Source organism: Hippichthys cyanospilos, chromosome 9, assembly GCF_059441005.1.
Source record: "Hippichthys cyanospilos isolate Australia breed blue-spotted pipefish chromosome 9, RoL_Hcya_1.0, whole genome shotgun sequence".
In the NCBI taxonomy this organism is placed as follows: Eukaryota; Metazoa; Chordata; class Actinopteri; order Syngnathiformes; family Syngnathidae; genus Hippichthys; species Hippichthys cyanospilos.
Window position 1 is genome coordinate 23,207,346 of NC_142377.1, and position 14,705 is coordinate 23,222,050.

The following is a 14,705-nucleotide window of genomic DNA, read 5'->3' on the forward strand; positions in this document are numbered from 1 at the left end:
AAGTGAAATATGATTTCGTGTTTTCGGCCTTCCTCCTACTTAAAACAAACGGTAACAAAACATGCTCTCTTCGCAAGCAGTTACATTTTGCCGCAAATGTATACAATCATCGAGACGCCAGCCACCCTTGAAAGTTCAATCACGTCACCGTTTGTTCGACTCCACGAACGGAGAGAAAAAAAAAAACGCAAACGGAGAAAATATTTGCCCCGCTTTCAGCACTTGCCGCATGAAATGATTCGGGGACGTAGATGACACAAGTGGAACTTTGGACGATGCGAAGGGGCGATGAGAATTCACGCGGCCGGGTTCGCGTTCGATGACTTTACATCCGAGAGGATTAAAAGGGCGGTTCATGTCGTGGCCGCCTCCTCGCAGTCTGCAAATCGGGCGCGAATTTCCGGCAACGCGAGATTTCTAACGGGATCGCGTCAACTCTCGAGCGGCGTCTATCACCGTGACGCCGAAGCAGAAGGCGATCGCCGCAGACGCGCCGCCTCGGTTCCCGCAACCCGGAGGAGGGGGAAGCTCCGCTCGGCTCGGCTCGGCTCCAGCGACCGCTGCCGGGGGCTCCCGCGTGTCGGCGCCAAGAAGCTTCCGCGGTTCTCGGTGCGGGTCCGCGCCTCCCTCCGTCCGTCCGTCCGTCCGTCCGCCAGGCTGCGGGTGCTTCGCTAGCGCGAGGCTAGCTGCGGCCGGGGCCGGCCGGCGCCCACCCGGAGAAGCCCGCTCCTTGCTCGGCTCTCCCGCAAGCGTGACACTCGCGGCGGCGTTCGGCCTTGCGTTCGGCGCGCTTAAACGACGAGGCGCGGGGCGGGGCGGGGAAGCGGGTCCGATACGGAGCGAAGTTGCTCGGTTGCTCGGGAGGCGGCGGCTAGTCGAGCTAACGCTAATGCTAATGGTCAACATCGGCGGCAGTGCTAAAGCTAAGCTAGCGGCTAGCGGTCGAGCTGCTTGTTGATACGCCGCGAGCATCGCTCCGCGATGGATTCGCGTTTTCAAGCCGGCGCCATCGCTGTGTCGCGTCGGGCTTTTCGAACCAAGCGGAGCTGTGGCGAACGCTTGTCTCGGGGTCATCCGTGCCTTAATGCGCTTCTTGCATCCCGTCGGCGCGACCGCTTCTAATGTCGGGAACGAGATTTAGTGGGGAACGATGCATTCCGAGCCGGTTCGGACATGTGCGGAGGAGAGGGGATGTACTGGGAGAAGGAGGCTGGGTTTTCAATCGGCAGGCAGGCCGAGAGGCGCTCTCAACGTGTTCTCGGTAGCGATACCTGATGGGAAACGCCCATTGGAAAAGAAGAATTCCATACACGACTTCCCGATCACCGCGTTTCCCCGCGCAATAAGGCGCCCTCGATTTCCTCAAAAGCTGACAGGGCGCCTTATAATCCGGCGCCTTATGGAGCGCGTTCGGCGGCTAAACTACCAAAGTTGAAGGGGGAGAAGTCGAAGCGCATCAATCGGAGCCGAAAAACAAGCATCTTCTCATTCCCGATCTCTCGCCTGAACAATTTTTGCCCGCCTCCGATTTCGACACCGGCTAAGTGCGCGACGGACGGGCTCCCCATTTATTTGCGTCCCACCGGCCCTGCGACGCAAACCGTCACTCGGATGTGGCCCCGGATTCCATTTTTGCCTTCCTGTCCCCTGCCCAGGAGCGGCGGGCCGTCCGGGGCTCCATGAATGCCGCGGGGCAGCAGCAAGGGGGGGGCCCGCGCTCCCGCCGGGCGCTCGTCCGGGACCGCGAGACGGCCCCGGGCGCCGGCGTGGAGGCGAGCTGCTGGCTGGCGCCCGGAGCGCTGCGCAGGTTGATCGAGCTGCCCTCGCCCCCCCTCTCCAGGCATCAGCTCAAAAGGCTGGAGGAGCACAGGTACGCTAGGATTTGCCCCTGGTTTTTTTGGCGTCTTTTGCGGTCGCTCTGGACCGTTCCGATCACAAGCGATCGTAATCAAAGTCGATCCCGTGCCAAACAATCGGGCGGCAACGACGCCGCGGTCCTTCCGGCGTCTTTGGGCGCGTTCCCAAAAGGGCGGTGAACGGGGGCGTTAACGCGGGAGTTGAAATGTCCAACGGCGTCCGGCCGCGCGCAGGTACAGCAGCGCCGGCCGCTCGCTGCTGGAGCCTCTGATGCAGCGCTACTGGGAGTGGCTGGTGGCTCGCGTCCCCGCCTGGATCGCGCCCAACCTCATCACGGTGGTGGGCCTGGCCACCAACGTCTTCACCACCCTGGTGCTGGTCTACTATTGCCCCACCGCCACCGAGCAGGTCGGGAAAGCGCCGGCGCCGGCGGGGACTTTTGCCCGACGCAAAGGCGTGTGTCGCTTTGGGCGGGCAGGCCCCGCTGTGGGCGTACCTGATGTGCGCGGCCGGCCTCTTCGTGTACCAGTCGCTGGACGCCATCGACGGGAAGCAGGCCAGGCGCACTAACAGCAGCTCGCCTCTGGGGGAGCTCTTCGACCACGGCTGCGACTCCCTCTCCACCGGTCAGTCACCCCCGAACGAAGGGCGTCCCGTAGCGCCTCGCGAGCGTTCCGGGCGAGGGAGCGGCGTTGAGCGGCGCGCGCGTCCTCCTTTGCTAGTTTTCGTGGTGCTGGGGACCAGCATCGCCGTGCAGCTGGGCACCAACCCCGACTGGATGTTCTTTTGCTGCTTCGCCGGCATGTTCATGTTCTACTGCGCCCACTGGCAGACCTACGTGTCGGGGACGCTGCGCTTCGGCACGTGAGTAGCCCGAGCCGGCCTCCCGTCTTTTGTCCCGCGCCGACGGGGGCGGTCTTCGGGATGAGCCGGCCGACGCCGCCGTCTCGTCCCTCAGCATCGACGTGACCGAAGTGCAGCTCTTCATCATCGCCGTGTACTTACTGGCCGCCCTGGGAGGCTCCGCCTTCTGGCAGTCTCTGGTAAGCCGCAGCGGCTATCCGGAAAATAGTTAGGACGTTTGGACGTTAGGAAATAGTTGGACGTTTGCAAATGTTTATTGCAGCTTGCGCAAAAACGATCCCGTAATTGCTCGATTTTTGCATTTCATGTTTTCAAGCGTAGTTTGTTTTCGTTTTAATCACGCCAACTTGTACACAAGACTTGGGTTACGCCGCGGGTTGCCGTGTCCTTCAAAACGAACTCTCCTCCCTTTCCAGATTCCCATCGTGAACGTCCAGGTGAAAATGGTTCCTGCCGTGTTCACGTTTCTGGGCGCCATCTTCTCCTGCACCAACTACTTCCGGGTCATTTTCACCGGCGGCGTCGGCAAGAACGGCTCCACCATAGCTGTGAGTGCGCGCCGCCTCACCAAAAGGCTTGGGGACGGGACCTTTGCGCGCCGCCGGGGGCGCCTCCAAACCGGTCTGGAAGGACGCGGCGGAAAAAGTGCAGGTCTGACGTTTTGCCGCCCGAAGAAAAGCGCGTCGTAGCTTTGGCCCGGGCGCGGGCGGGGATCGGCGAGGGCCGGGCGCCGCGGACCGTGGCTCCGCCCTTCTGGGAATCCGTCCGAAAACATGAAGAGCGGGGACCATCCGAAGCGGCCCTTTCGCCCTTCAAAAAAGTCAACGGGGCGGAAGCTCGGTCCGCCGTCCCGTCGGGCGAATTCGGGAGTTTGTCCGAAAGCGGAAGGTACGCCGCGCGCCGACCTTTGCTTTGCGCGTCGCCAGGGAACCAGCGTGCTGTCCCCGGTGCTGCACATCGGTTCCGTCATCGTCCCGGCCGTGATGATTTACAAGAAGTCCGCCGTGCGCCTCTTCGAGAAACACCCGTGTCTTTACATCCTGGCCTTTGGCTTCGTCTCCGCCAAAATCACCAATAAACTGGTGGTGAGTCCAAGTCGGGAGGCCGGGAGGGGGGGGGCGCTCGGCCGCGCTCTGCCGCGCTCGGCCGCGCTCGGCCGCGCTCGGCCGCGCTCGGCCGCGCTCGGCCGCTTCATCTGTGGCGCGCGTGTCCTCAGGTGGCGCACATGACCAAAAGCGAGATGCACCTGCACGACTTGGCCTTCCTGGGACCGGGACTCCTCTTCCTCAATCAGTATTTCAATAGTTTCGTCGACGAGTACCTGGTGCTGTGGATCGCGCTGGTGAGTTCCCGGCCGATGGCTTGGTTTTGTTTTTGCGAACTTGACGAAAACGCAAGTATAGGCCTCCCCTCGACTTTAGCGGTTACGTGGGTCGTGGCTGTCCGACCATAACGCGTGATGCCGAGAGGCGTTTCGTACTGTAGATCAAGTCTGCGGTTGTGGGGGCGGGGCGCAAACAAGGCAACAATTAGGTGGCAACGCAAATGCCCAAACTAATGTTGCGGCAAAATGTTATGCGGTTAGAAGTCGACCATCCCCCAACGTGTGGGTTGAAAATGAGGAGAGAAAAAAACTCGTGCTCAGAGAAATACGGCAAAATAACCTAATTACCACGTAAATGTTTCCATTTTCACCTTAAAAACGCATTTTTTTTACAATCAATTTTCACGAGACCCCGCTGTGCTCTATTTGCTCCAGTTTTGAAGCAATTTATATGGCGCAAAAACCAGGATTTTCTGTGAAAGGAATCCGGGAAGTGTTTTGGTTGCAGTTTGTTTCCAAAAATTCAGTTTGATACCGAATCGAATCATAACGATATTGTTTTAAACTCGATCGGTCTTTGCGTGAACTCTTTCGGTGCAGCGGATGAGAATTTTCATCTTCAAATGCTCATCAAATACGCTAACCCTCGAGGGCAGCGCCATCTGGTGGACGCTTAACGCAACCGCGGCCGCTCCCCGTAAACGAAAGGAGTTGTTCACCGAAGCCGCCGCGGCTTACAGAGCGGAAAAAGTCGGCCGGGAAAGAGATCCGTTGGGAAGAGGCGCGCCGTCCGTCTGGCCGAGCGCTTTTTTTCCGACGGCGGGCGCTGAGGGCGAGCGTGTGCTCGGCAGGTGCTCTCCTTGCTGGATCTGCTGCGCTACTGCGTCAGCGTGTGCAACCAGATCGCCGGCCACCTCCACATCTTCGTCTTCAAGATCAAGCCTTGCTCGCCCCGCTGACGCCCGGGCGGGCCCGCGACCCGCCGCCGCCCGGTCCCGGCCGGCAGATGAGCGTGACTCCCTCTCGGTGTTTGTTGAAAGACTCCAGGTGCTACCCCCACGCGCGCGCGCTCAAAGGAGAAATCCGCCTCACCCTCCAAAAACACATGGATTTTCAGTTTTTTTTTTGCTCTTGTAAATACCGGAAGTGGTCGCTTTTGATTTGCTCGCTTCCTCATTGACCGCAGCTTTTTTTTTCTTATTAATTCACGCACAATACAGCTGACAGAGAGTTGTGGTCGCCACTTCTTTAGGTGTACGTTTTTTGGGGGGGGTGATTTTATTTATTGTGAAGACATATGTATGGAGTTTACGTTTGTGCCAAAATTCAATAAACACAAGGCCTATTAAATAGATCTCTAAATATGAATGAGTGCGAAAATGACTGACGATATCTCACGACTTTACTGTTTCTCATCGATGGAATTCTTTATTTGCCGGGTGACGTTTTTATGTATTTATATTAAGAGTTAAAAAAGGCATTGGACAGATGCAAAGTCCATTGAGTGATTCCGCAAGAAATGACTTGCTTGATTTGATGACTAAAAATGCCATCAAATGATGAAAAATGACTTTCTTTCAAATACGTGGCCCACTAAATACGTAAAAATGTAATTCCTTCAAACAGAATGACATAGAATAGCCTTGTAAGAGCTTATGGAATGTTGAGATGATGTTTGAAAATGTAATAAATGGGACATTTAATAAATCTCGTTTGTTTCATTTGGGCTCCAGAAAAGACCCTCCGATGATCTTCACGGGTGTTGCCTTTACTGCGCGCTTGTTCGTCTCCAACCGATTTCCTCTGCTCTGCTCTGCCGGGCCTTTAGCGAGGAAAAAGTCCAAACGGCGTCTGTCACCCGCTAATGCTAACGATGTTGACCGAAACAACGGAACAAGCAACTAGCCTGATAGCAAAAGAATAAAACCGACTGACAAAGACCTAGTGTTTCTCACTTTTCTTCATTTCTTTGTACTTTTGGTTATTTCGTCCTCCGTGAGCCGGGAAGCGGCCGACATTGCCTAAGAACAATTGGGCGGAAATTCCAAACCCACTCTGAGCAGTACGCGAACCTTGTTTAGCAATGGAAAGAATGCATGATTCCAAGTAACCCGGATGCCGCGCGCACGCGCACTAAACATCCTCCGGAGACCTGAGCGCACACATGTCCAATCGTCGTTTGGCTCCCTCTGCTGGCTGCTTGCTTTACTTTTTTTTTTTCTGGCAAAAGTCACTCAAACTGCTGTACAAGAAGTGGTTTTTTTTAAAGCCTATTTCTTGGCATTTGAAAGGTGTTTGTTTTTTCCACAGTTAATCATCGTCGCATCCGCATCTTACTCATTTTTTTTTTTTGTCTCGACAAATATTCGCCTCGGGCCGGCCAATTCCCGACGGGCAATTTGAGACTTGTTGACGCGGCTCGGATGCTTAGAACGCACGCACGGCAGTAAAGCGAGAAAATGTCGGGCTGGGCAAGCTGTTGCCGTTGCCGTTGCCGTTGCCGTTGCCGTTGCCGTTGCCGAGCTGCTTGACTAATCAATGTCAGATGGGCGTCGCCGGCATTCCTCTGGATCTTAGGACAAATTGACCTTTTAATCGCAGGAAAACCAACTCAAGTCCTTCAAATTAAAAGTTAGCGGACGCTGAGTTTTTGTTTTTGTTTTTTTTAGGGGTTAAATGAAGCGACGACGCTTCCAAAAAACAACATCGATAACACAGACGTTAGCGTCGATCTGCAGTCGGGCTGGAGGCGGCAGCTTTCGAATTCATTTCCAATATATCGGGTACAATCTAAAGAGAATATATACATTTGAATTGATTAATATGTATAGTAAAAATAAGTGATGTATACTTTGTATTATAAAATACAACATTTAATAATATAATGATATAATTATTCAACAATATATGATATATATATGACTTGCTTTGGTGAACGTACTTGCAGAGCCCGGCTTTTATTTTGTAAGGCCCGTCGCGGAAGCAGCGTGCGCGATTGCCGTAAACCTCGCTGCTAGAGACTCGGCTGTGCACTCGTCGCACTCGAAGAGACTTGCAGCGTGTTCCCGGTTCGTTTGCGGTCCAATTTGGCTGGTGAGCAAGATGAACAGCGCAGGTAAGCACGCCGCCCGCCCGCCCGCCCGTCGAGGAATCCAAAGAAAAAGAACGAGCCAAAACGAGACGCCCAACCGAGCCGGCCCCGCCCGGCCCAGCCCGGCCCAGCCCGGCCCAGCCCGGCCCAGCCCAGCCCAGCTCAGTTCGGTTCATTCCTCGTCCGCGCGCAGCCCAATGAACGGCCGGGGAGGCCGATTAGTCGGCGATGATCGTTGTGAGCGCCGCCAACATCATTAGCGCTCAGATTAGTCATCCGAAACGATTTTGCCATCCTCGCCCGCTGAATTGAGCCCAATTATGTTGCGCAAGAGGCACGTCACGTGACCGGCCCCGAGTCTCCCAAGCTGCAGGAACGCCACCATGCATGTTGCAAGTCCGCCGCCGTTCGCCGCTCTTCTTGTTTTCGTTGAATCGACTCCTACATGCCATATTTGGACTTTTTTTCGTTCTTCGTGTATTCTTTTTAAATGTTCGGCGGCAGTCCGGTCTAAAAATGGACGGTGCAAGAGTTCAGCACTAAAGTAATCGATTACCTAATGAAATAGTTGACTCTGGTAATCCGGTACTTTAGGTATTCAAGTGCTAAAGTCAACGATGACTAGTTTCAATTAGTGCTAAAGTATTCCATTTCTTGATGAAATTATTTACTGAAATAATTGACGTCTCATGACAAGTACTAAAGTATCCCATTACCTCGGCCGCTTTAATGTCACCCCTTTATTTCTGAAAATTGTCGTAACAAAGGAAAAAAGGGCACGCGAGTTTGCCAATCAATTTGCTCTCAATTTGAAAATGAAGCTTCCTCCAGTCCCACGGGTGTATTTTGACACGTGTTTTTGAACAAGGCCATTTTTGTCCTTCTTTGTCCTGTTTTTGTCCCGTTTGGTGAAAGCGCGTTCTAATAATGTCCGCTGCAAGAGCCAGGGACTAAAGTCGTCGACGACGCCATGAAAATGTTTACCGAAGTCATCCGATACTCAAAGTACTAAAGTCCAACGAGCAGGCAAACGAGTACTAGAGTCATCCGCGTACTCCGGTAAGGGATCGTGGGAGGGAGGTGCTCAAAGGAATTCAAGGCCAGAATTTTGGGCCGGAAGGAGTTGAAAAGCAAGCGGGCGGTTTGCCGACAGCCGCGCTAATCTTCTTTCTGTATGCGCGCGCCTATTGCTATTGGTATGCGCGCTTGAATATTTTGGGCCGCGTGCCGGGGTGTCACGTTGCGTCACGTTGCCCCGGCAGCTGCGAGACGCGCGGCGCTCCCGTCGCGGGGGCGGATTCTCACAGCTATTGGATTTCGCCGCTTCCTTCAGTCTCCTTTGTTTACGGCGGGATTTTCACGCGGGGTTCAAATGACTTCTTTTTCACAAGCTCGACATCTTTTCCTGTTTGTGTCCCGATACTTTTGTCCGAAAAGTCGACGTCGCCTTCCCGTTGGCGTGCCAATACTTTCGTCCAAGCTTTAGATCTTCCCGTCCACGTCGCCGTACTTTTGTTTACGCCCGAAAGCTTTTTCCTACACGCGTCCGTCCCGTCACTTTCCTCGAAAGCGGAGATCTTCTTAGTGTCCGCGTCCCAATACGTTTTTTTACAAGCTGGACATCTCTTGCTGTTTCCATCCCCATACTTTTCTCTGAAGTTGAGCTCTTTTTTCCTGGGTCCAAATAGTTTTGTCTAAACTTGACATCTTCGTCCTGTTGGCGTCCCAATATTTTTGTTCAAAGTTGAGCGCATCCCGCGCACGTTCCAATTCTTTTGTCTAAAGTCGAGATCGTTTTCCCGGCGGCGTCCCGATCCTTTTGCCGCGTTTTCGCTTGTTGCGGGCGGCCAAATACTTTAGTCCAAAGTATTGGGACAGGCAAATGGATACGATGGGACCCTTGCAAAAGTTTGAGGACGCCCGGCCTCGCGTCTTTGCCTTTCAGCCGCGTTCCCGCCCGGTGCGGCGCCCGCCGACAACCCCTTCGCCAACGTGCCCGGCTACGAGGGCATGGGCCAAGGAGGAGGAGGTGAGAGGGCGTCCCGTACGAGCCCCGAAATTTGCGCCCGTCTCGCCGAACCTTGCCTTTGCGTCCTCCAGGTTTCCTGCCGCCCCCCGTGCCGGCGGAGCCCGCCGCCCCGCCCCGCCCGGGCCCCGAGCCCGAGAACTGGAGGTGAGATGCGGGGCCGTACCCCTCCTGTCGGAAAGGGCGTTTGTCGCCCGTTCTTTGAACGAAATGCCGAGCGTTGTCGTCGGAGAAGCTTAGCGAGCGAGCGCGCCGGCCCGGTCGGGGACCTTCTCCGCCTCGGGCGCTTGGCGCTTGGCGCTAGCCTCTGTCCGCCCTCCGGCGCAGCATCCCGTCGCTGCCGGAGGACGCGGCCCGCGAGGCCTTCAAGAGCTTCGCGGCGTCCAACTGCTGCTACGGCAAAGCGCCCGCCGCCGACGGAGTCATCACGCAGATGGAGCCCTTCAACACCTACAGGGTTAGCGCCCGAGGCTGAAGGCCGCGCCGGCTCGGCTTCGCGCTCCCCGCCGCCCTCCCTCCCTCCCGACCGTCCCGTCCCGTCCTGCCGCTTTGCTTTTCCGCTTCCTGTCCGCGCCCCGCCCCGCCGGTTTTCCTGCTTTCCGCTTTTGCCCTTTTCCCGCTTTTCACTTTCCCCTCTGTTGGCTTGTGGTTTGCGGCCCCCGCGTCTCTTTGCTTTTCACCGCCTTTTGGCCGCATTTCTTTCGAGGGAAAGTCCATCCCAAAAGGTTCTTTCCCGACGGGGGGAAATGAATCCAATCGATCGCTTCCGCGGCATCGTTTTCACGAAAAGGAGCGGGCGGACGGACGGAACCGAGGTCCGCGTCCGTCCCTGTTCCATAGAACTAAAAGCGAGAGGGTCGCGTCAAAGTTCCGAAAGGGACGACGGAGCGCCCGGACGGCGTTCGGCGTTACGCCGGCGAGGCGTTCGCCGACCGCTCCCGGCGCGGGAAATCCGAAAGGTTCTGAACCTGCGACAAACGAATGGCTTTTGCAAAAGACGATTTTGTTTTCTTCTAGTTTTGACATAGTTGCCGAAGAATAGAAAATAGCGGAATTGGACCCGGAGTGCCACTCATTACGCTATTTAAAACAACAACTTCAAATGTATTTTTCTTTTGATACAGTATATAAAATAGTGCAGGCACGACGTCACTATTAATCGTCCAACGTGAACGTTAGCGCCGGCCCGATTAAACTCGTTTGCGGTGGGCCGGAACCGCACCTTTGACCCCCCCGAGCTAACGCAACCGATTCCTTCGGCGCCGGCCGTTTCGAGAGCCTCCTTCAGCCGTAGGCTTGAAAAATACGAGAAAAAAAAGGGCGAAAAAGACGTTCCCGGGATTGATGGGGTTCCCTTCTTTGCTCGTATGTCCGCAATCCCGAACGTCAGTACCGACTGGAGACTTACACCGAGTCCCGCTCGACCGAGTGGGCCAGCAAACCTCACGAAGGTACGCCGTCGTACTTGCGCGGCTCGGGCCTCCCGTCGACAGCTCGCTGTATTACCGCGGAGCAGGCGAGGTGCCGGACTTCTACACCCAGACGGCCCCTCGACCCTGGGAGGTGCAGGCCGCGCCCCCCGACCTCTTCACCAATCACACGGAGCTCATCCGCGTGCCCTTCACCTCCTCGCTCAAGGTGAGCCCGCCCGCCCGCCCCTCTCGGGAGAACCCGCGTCTGACTTTGCCCGTGCGCGCAGGATTGCCACGACTGCGGCGCCACCGGCAAGAGCCCGTGCAGGCAGTGCGCCGGAAGCGGTCACGTAAGTGGGCCGGCGCCGCGCGCGTACCGTAACCGGAGAAAATTCAAGACGGGAAAGGCCGCATTGTCGTATGAGACGCGACTCGCCGGCTCCAACGAGACTTTGATATAATACGTTATGGCAAGCGGCGGCGTCTGCCGATATTCGCTACGCTTTGTGACTCGTTTTCATCATTTATTAATGGCAGGCTAGAGCATTTAATAAACAACAAACGGGAAGGAAGACAACTAGGTTGTTTTTCTCGCGAGGAGGGCGGACGGGAACCCGACCTTCCGGTCTTGCTACCGATCCTTTCCGCCCCTCATTTATTCTCATAGGATGAGTGGACGAGCGGCCGATCAGGTGCTTTTGTTGTGCGCGCGTGCGTGCTTGCGGTTGCGCCTTTCAGAAGGCGTGCTGGGTGTGCAACGGCGTAGGCACCAAAGACGATCAGAACTGCTCCCACTGCAACTCTACGGGCAAGGACAGGTACTGCGCCCGCGCCGCCTCGCACGCAAATGTAGACGCGGCATAAATCGAATGTTCTAACCCGCATAGAGCACCTCGTTTTCGTTTTCAAAGATCCCCCGCTTACAGATAAGCACCCAAACTACATTGCTAGTTTAGCCTCGGGCGATAGCTTTAAGCCAGCGGACTTTTGCGACAGCTGACGTCTATAGCCGTCGTCGGTAGCGAAGGAGTCCGTTTGCGAACGGGCGACGCCGGGTGAGCCCTCGTCGACGTCTGCGCAGGTGCAGGGAGTGTGACGGTCGCGGCTACGAAAACTGCAAGACGTGCAAGGGAAAGCGCCAGCTGCTGACCTTCATCCAGCTCAAAGTGGAATGGTGAGCGCGGCGTTCCCGCCGTCTTGAAGCGCCAGCTCAAAAACCGCCTTTGCTTTGCCTGCTCTAAGGTTGTTCTCCCTTACCGACCCCGAGGTGGGAAAAACGCGGGCTAATTTGAAATCTGACGAAACCAAGAAAAAAAAAGTCCAATAGCTCCAACGGTCTTTTCTCGCTTTGTGAAAATGACCCGAAATGACAGGCGGCCATGCCATCCGGCCAACCTGTGTGTGTGTGTGTGTGTGTGTGTGTGTGTGTGTGTGTGTGTGTGCGTGCGCGCGCTCAGGACTAACCACGTGGAGGATCACGTAGTGGAGCAGAACAGCGGCTTGAAAATGGACAACCTGCGTTCCGTGAGCGGAAAGGAACTGTTCAAGGACAACCAGTACCTGGTACGCTGGCGCACGCACTTTTCTACGGCTGTACTTGCGCGAAGGGACAGCGGTACTTCTACTTAAGAAATTGTTCCGGAAGTCATTTGCGTTCATAAAACTAGTGTCCGGTACGTCCGGTATGATAGCAATCGCAATAGGTTGCGAGAAGCTATCGCGTGAGAGTTCTGTTGTCGCCAGAGCCGCTATCTCGTTTTACATCCGCCGACAATGGGATCTTTCGGCATCTTGAACCGTCTCCAGTGACTAAAGACACGATTTTCTCCGCGTTTCGTAAGCTGAATTGTTCCTGCGTACTAAATTTCGACTCCATCTTTAAAGCAAAAGGCCCTTCTGGAGGTGCAAAGCAGGACGACAAGCGCTAGAGAAGGCTAGCTGCCGTCCCAGCGCAAAGTCTTTGCTTTGACGCCATCTTGTGGCGATTTGGGTGCCATGGGAAAAAAAAACAAAAAAAACAAGGCGCCTGAGCCAAAGCTTGCTGTGCGGCAGGCGTACCCGCTGGCGGGCTTCCCCGACGCGGGCATCACCGAAGCGTCGGCGCGCCTGGTCCGAGACCACCAGGGCAAGTTCGCCCAGACGTCCCGCATCCTGCAGCAGGTACCTGCCAAAACAGGAAGCGGGCCCTCCGAAACAGGAAGGAAGGAAGTGGAGTCAGCTTGGAATGTGTGCGTGTGTGTGTGTGTCCGTGCGCGCGCGCGCAGAGGCAGACGGTGGAGTTGATCCCCATCACCAAAGTGAGCTACAAGTGGAAAGGCGACTTTCACGTCTTCTACGTCTTCGGAAACGAGCAGCAAGTCAGCGCCGAAAATTACCCGGCCAAATGCTGCTGCGTCATCCTCTGAGCGCGCCAAGTCCCGCCCCTTCCGCTTCCTCTTTCCGTGCCCGGCGCGTCAAACTCACAGAATACATACATGCGCTCACTGTGCATCATTTTTACACTTTTTTTTTTTTAAACAAACTCGTGACACGCACCTGATTTCGAGAGGATTTTAAAAAAAAAATTGACTGTTAAAGTAAGAACATTTGGTGGAAAAAAAGTAGGGTCTCTTCGCTGGACAGTCAATATAGTGAAAAAAGAAAGAGAAGACCTGGGTTTTATTTTTTACTTCTAGATAAAAATGCAATACAGGCAAAAGAAAAAAAATTGGAGACTCGTATCAAGAAAAAAAGGAAAAGTTTAAATTAGTTTGAATAAACACAAAAAATGTTTTTATCAACCCATGTTTTATTTTAATACATGTGCAATATAATTATATTACATGAACTAAAAATACGCTAAAATAAGTATACAATAGAATCTGAGAAAGGTTTTGATTTTTTTAAATTAAAAATTCTGTATAAACAAGAAAAAAATTGGAAACCAATTAAAACCCGTTTAAAGGTTTCTGTTATAATAAACAAAAATAAATTCGTGTTTTTTTTACTTTTATTTTCATTAGAAATGCTCTAAAAATATGACAATGAAAAATAACAACTAAATTTAACAGTTTCAAGTTCTGTAAATGAACCTGCTGTCCAATTAAAAAAAAAGAGACATTTTCAGGTTCACTTTAAAGTATATTGTTAGAATAAACACAAAACGTTAATCCTTGTAAGTCATTTTGTAGGTGCCGTGAACAGGATCAAGTTGCTTTTATTTTTGCTGTCCAATAATGAATTAAATAGATAGTTCTTTAATACATGAACAAATGGCGTTCAAAACTAGAATCTAAGAATATGATGTATTAGTTATATGATTAGGCTACGTAAAAGTCCAATGGTAGAAAAACAAAACAAATACATTCAAAGAAGGAAATTCTTACAAGTATATTATAAATCGTTTTGTTTGATAAAATACAATAGTAACTTTTTTTTTTTAACAAGTTCTTCTCGGGCGCTATAAGAATGCAATATATATATATAGAGAGAGAATAGTCTTTAATAACCACTGAGCAAGTGTGCGTTACCATCCGTTTTTGACACAATTACCTCATATGGAAGTGGGTCCATCGCTTTGAATATAATGCGAGGACGCGTGGATGTTTTCAACGTGTTGCCTTCGCCAACCGGGGGGAAAAAAAAAAAAAAAGCCTTTCGAGCCAAAATATGAACGGGTACGTCGCAATTATCCGTCGGGTGTCAAACACTCGTTAATCGGGTCGTAAGCTCGCCGGCGCCCCCGACTGGCTGCCTCCAGTACGACCAGATTCAATGCCAGTTTTTTAAATTGTTTTTATCCACGACTACGTACTGTGACAATACACGTTACACTCGCTTTTCTATTAAAACTCGGTTGTATCGTTACGCTGCCTTTTCCATGTTTATCCTGTGACCGTCGCATGTTGGCGAACGTTTGGAACGTCCTGTTGTGTAATTGTGCAAGGCATATCAGAAATAAACAATGACGCTCGCCGTGCTCCGCTCTCACTGATTTATCACCTTTAGAACTAAAACTAATGGAGTTTTCGATTCGTTCGATGCAGTATTACCTGAGGTACCCCATTCGGTAGCCCATTAAGTGCTGGAATAATTCAGTACTCGATTGGCTAAAGCCATTGAGTCATTCAATCTCTTTATCTAAAGTAATCA

General features: G+C 53.3%; 2 protein-coding genes across 4 annotated transcripts; both read left to right on the forward strand.

The window, feature by feature from the left end:
- The first annotated feature begins 436 nt into the window (after positions 1 to 436).
- On the forward strand, positions 437 to 5,752 carry LOC148419597 (choline/ethanolaminephosphotransferase 1-like). Of its 2 annotated transcripts, none has more exons than XR_015866693.1 (10): positions 437 to 609; positions 1,656 to 1,870; positions 2,091 to 2,265; positions 2,336 to 2,483; positions 2,580 to 2,721; positions 2,816 to 2,900; positions 3,138 to 3,372; positions 3,648 to 3,806; positions 3,938 to 4,063; positions 4,897 to 4,919. XR_015866693.1 is itself a non-coding variant. In XM_088424354.1 (10 exons), the coding sequence occupies exons 2-10, from the start codon at positions 1,680 to 1,682 to the stop codon at positions 5,002 to 5,004; spliced, it is 1,266 nt and encodes a 421-aa protein (XP_088280480.1). In that variant the 5' UTR covers positions 438 to 609; positions 1,656 to 1,679; the 3' UTR covers positions 5,005 to 5,752. The 2 variants fall into 2 exon arrangements, 1 of the variants encoding a protein (XP_088280480.1); XM_088424354.1 differs by having other exon boundaries at positions 438 to 609; positions 3,138 to 3,269; positions 4,897 to 5,752.
- Positions 5,753 to 7,029: 1,277 nt separating this feature from the next.
- LOC148419598 (protein SSUH2 homolog) lies at positions 7,030 to 14,532 on the forward strand. 2 transcript variants are annotated; one of them, XM_088423792.1, is made up of 12 exons: positions 7,030 to 7,160; positions 9,082 to 9,165; positions 9,237 to 9,309; positions 9,490 to 9,619; positions 10,553 to 10,613; positions 10,679 to 10,800; positions 10,862 to 10,924; positions 11,313 to 11,392; positions 11,656 to 11,748; positions 12,032 to 12,137; positions 12,627 to 12,734; positions 12,839 to 14,532. In XM_088423792.1, exons 1-12 carry the CDS (start codon positions 7,148 to 7,150, stop codon positions 12,977 to 12,979), a joined length of 1,074 nt encoding a protein of 357 aa, XP_088279918.1. In that variant the 5' UTR covers positions 7,030 to 7,147; the 3' UTR covers positions 12,980 to 14,532. The 2 variants fall into 2 exon arrangements, with proteins under 2 accessions (XP_088279918.1, XP_088279919.1); XM_088423793.1 differs by lacking the exon at positions 7,030 to 7,160 and adding an exon at positions 7,321 to 8,195.
- Positions 14,533 to 14,705: the final 173 nt, after the last annotated feature.

Bases quoted from the DNA above. Each gene is read 5' to 3' on its own strand.
- LOC148419597 (XM_088424354.1), top strand. From the start codon at position 1,680: ATGAATGCCGCGGGGCAGCAGCAAGGGGGGGGCCCGCGCTCCCGCCGG. The intron at 3,270-3,647 runs GTGAGTGCGCGC...GCGCGTCGCCAG, and splicing joins AGAACGGCTCCACCATAGCT to GGAACCAGCGTGCTGTCCCC. The intron at 4,064-4,896 runs GTGAGTTCCCGG...TGTGCTCGGCAG, and splicing joins TGGTGCTGTGGATCGCGCTG to GTGCTCTCCTTGCTGGATCT.
- LOC148419598 (XM_088423792.1), top strand. The intron at 10,925-11,312 runs GTAAGTGGGCCG...TGCGCCTTTCAG, and splicing joins AGTGCGCCGGAAGCGGTCAC to AAGGCGTGCTGGGTGTGCAA. The intron at 12,138-12,626 runs GTACGCTGGCGC...GCTGTGCGGCAG, and splicing joins TCAAGGACAACCAGTACCTG to GCGTACCCGCTGGCGGGCTT.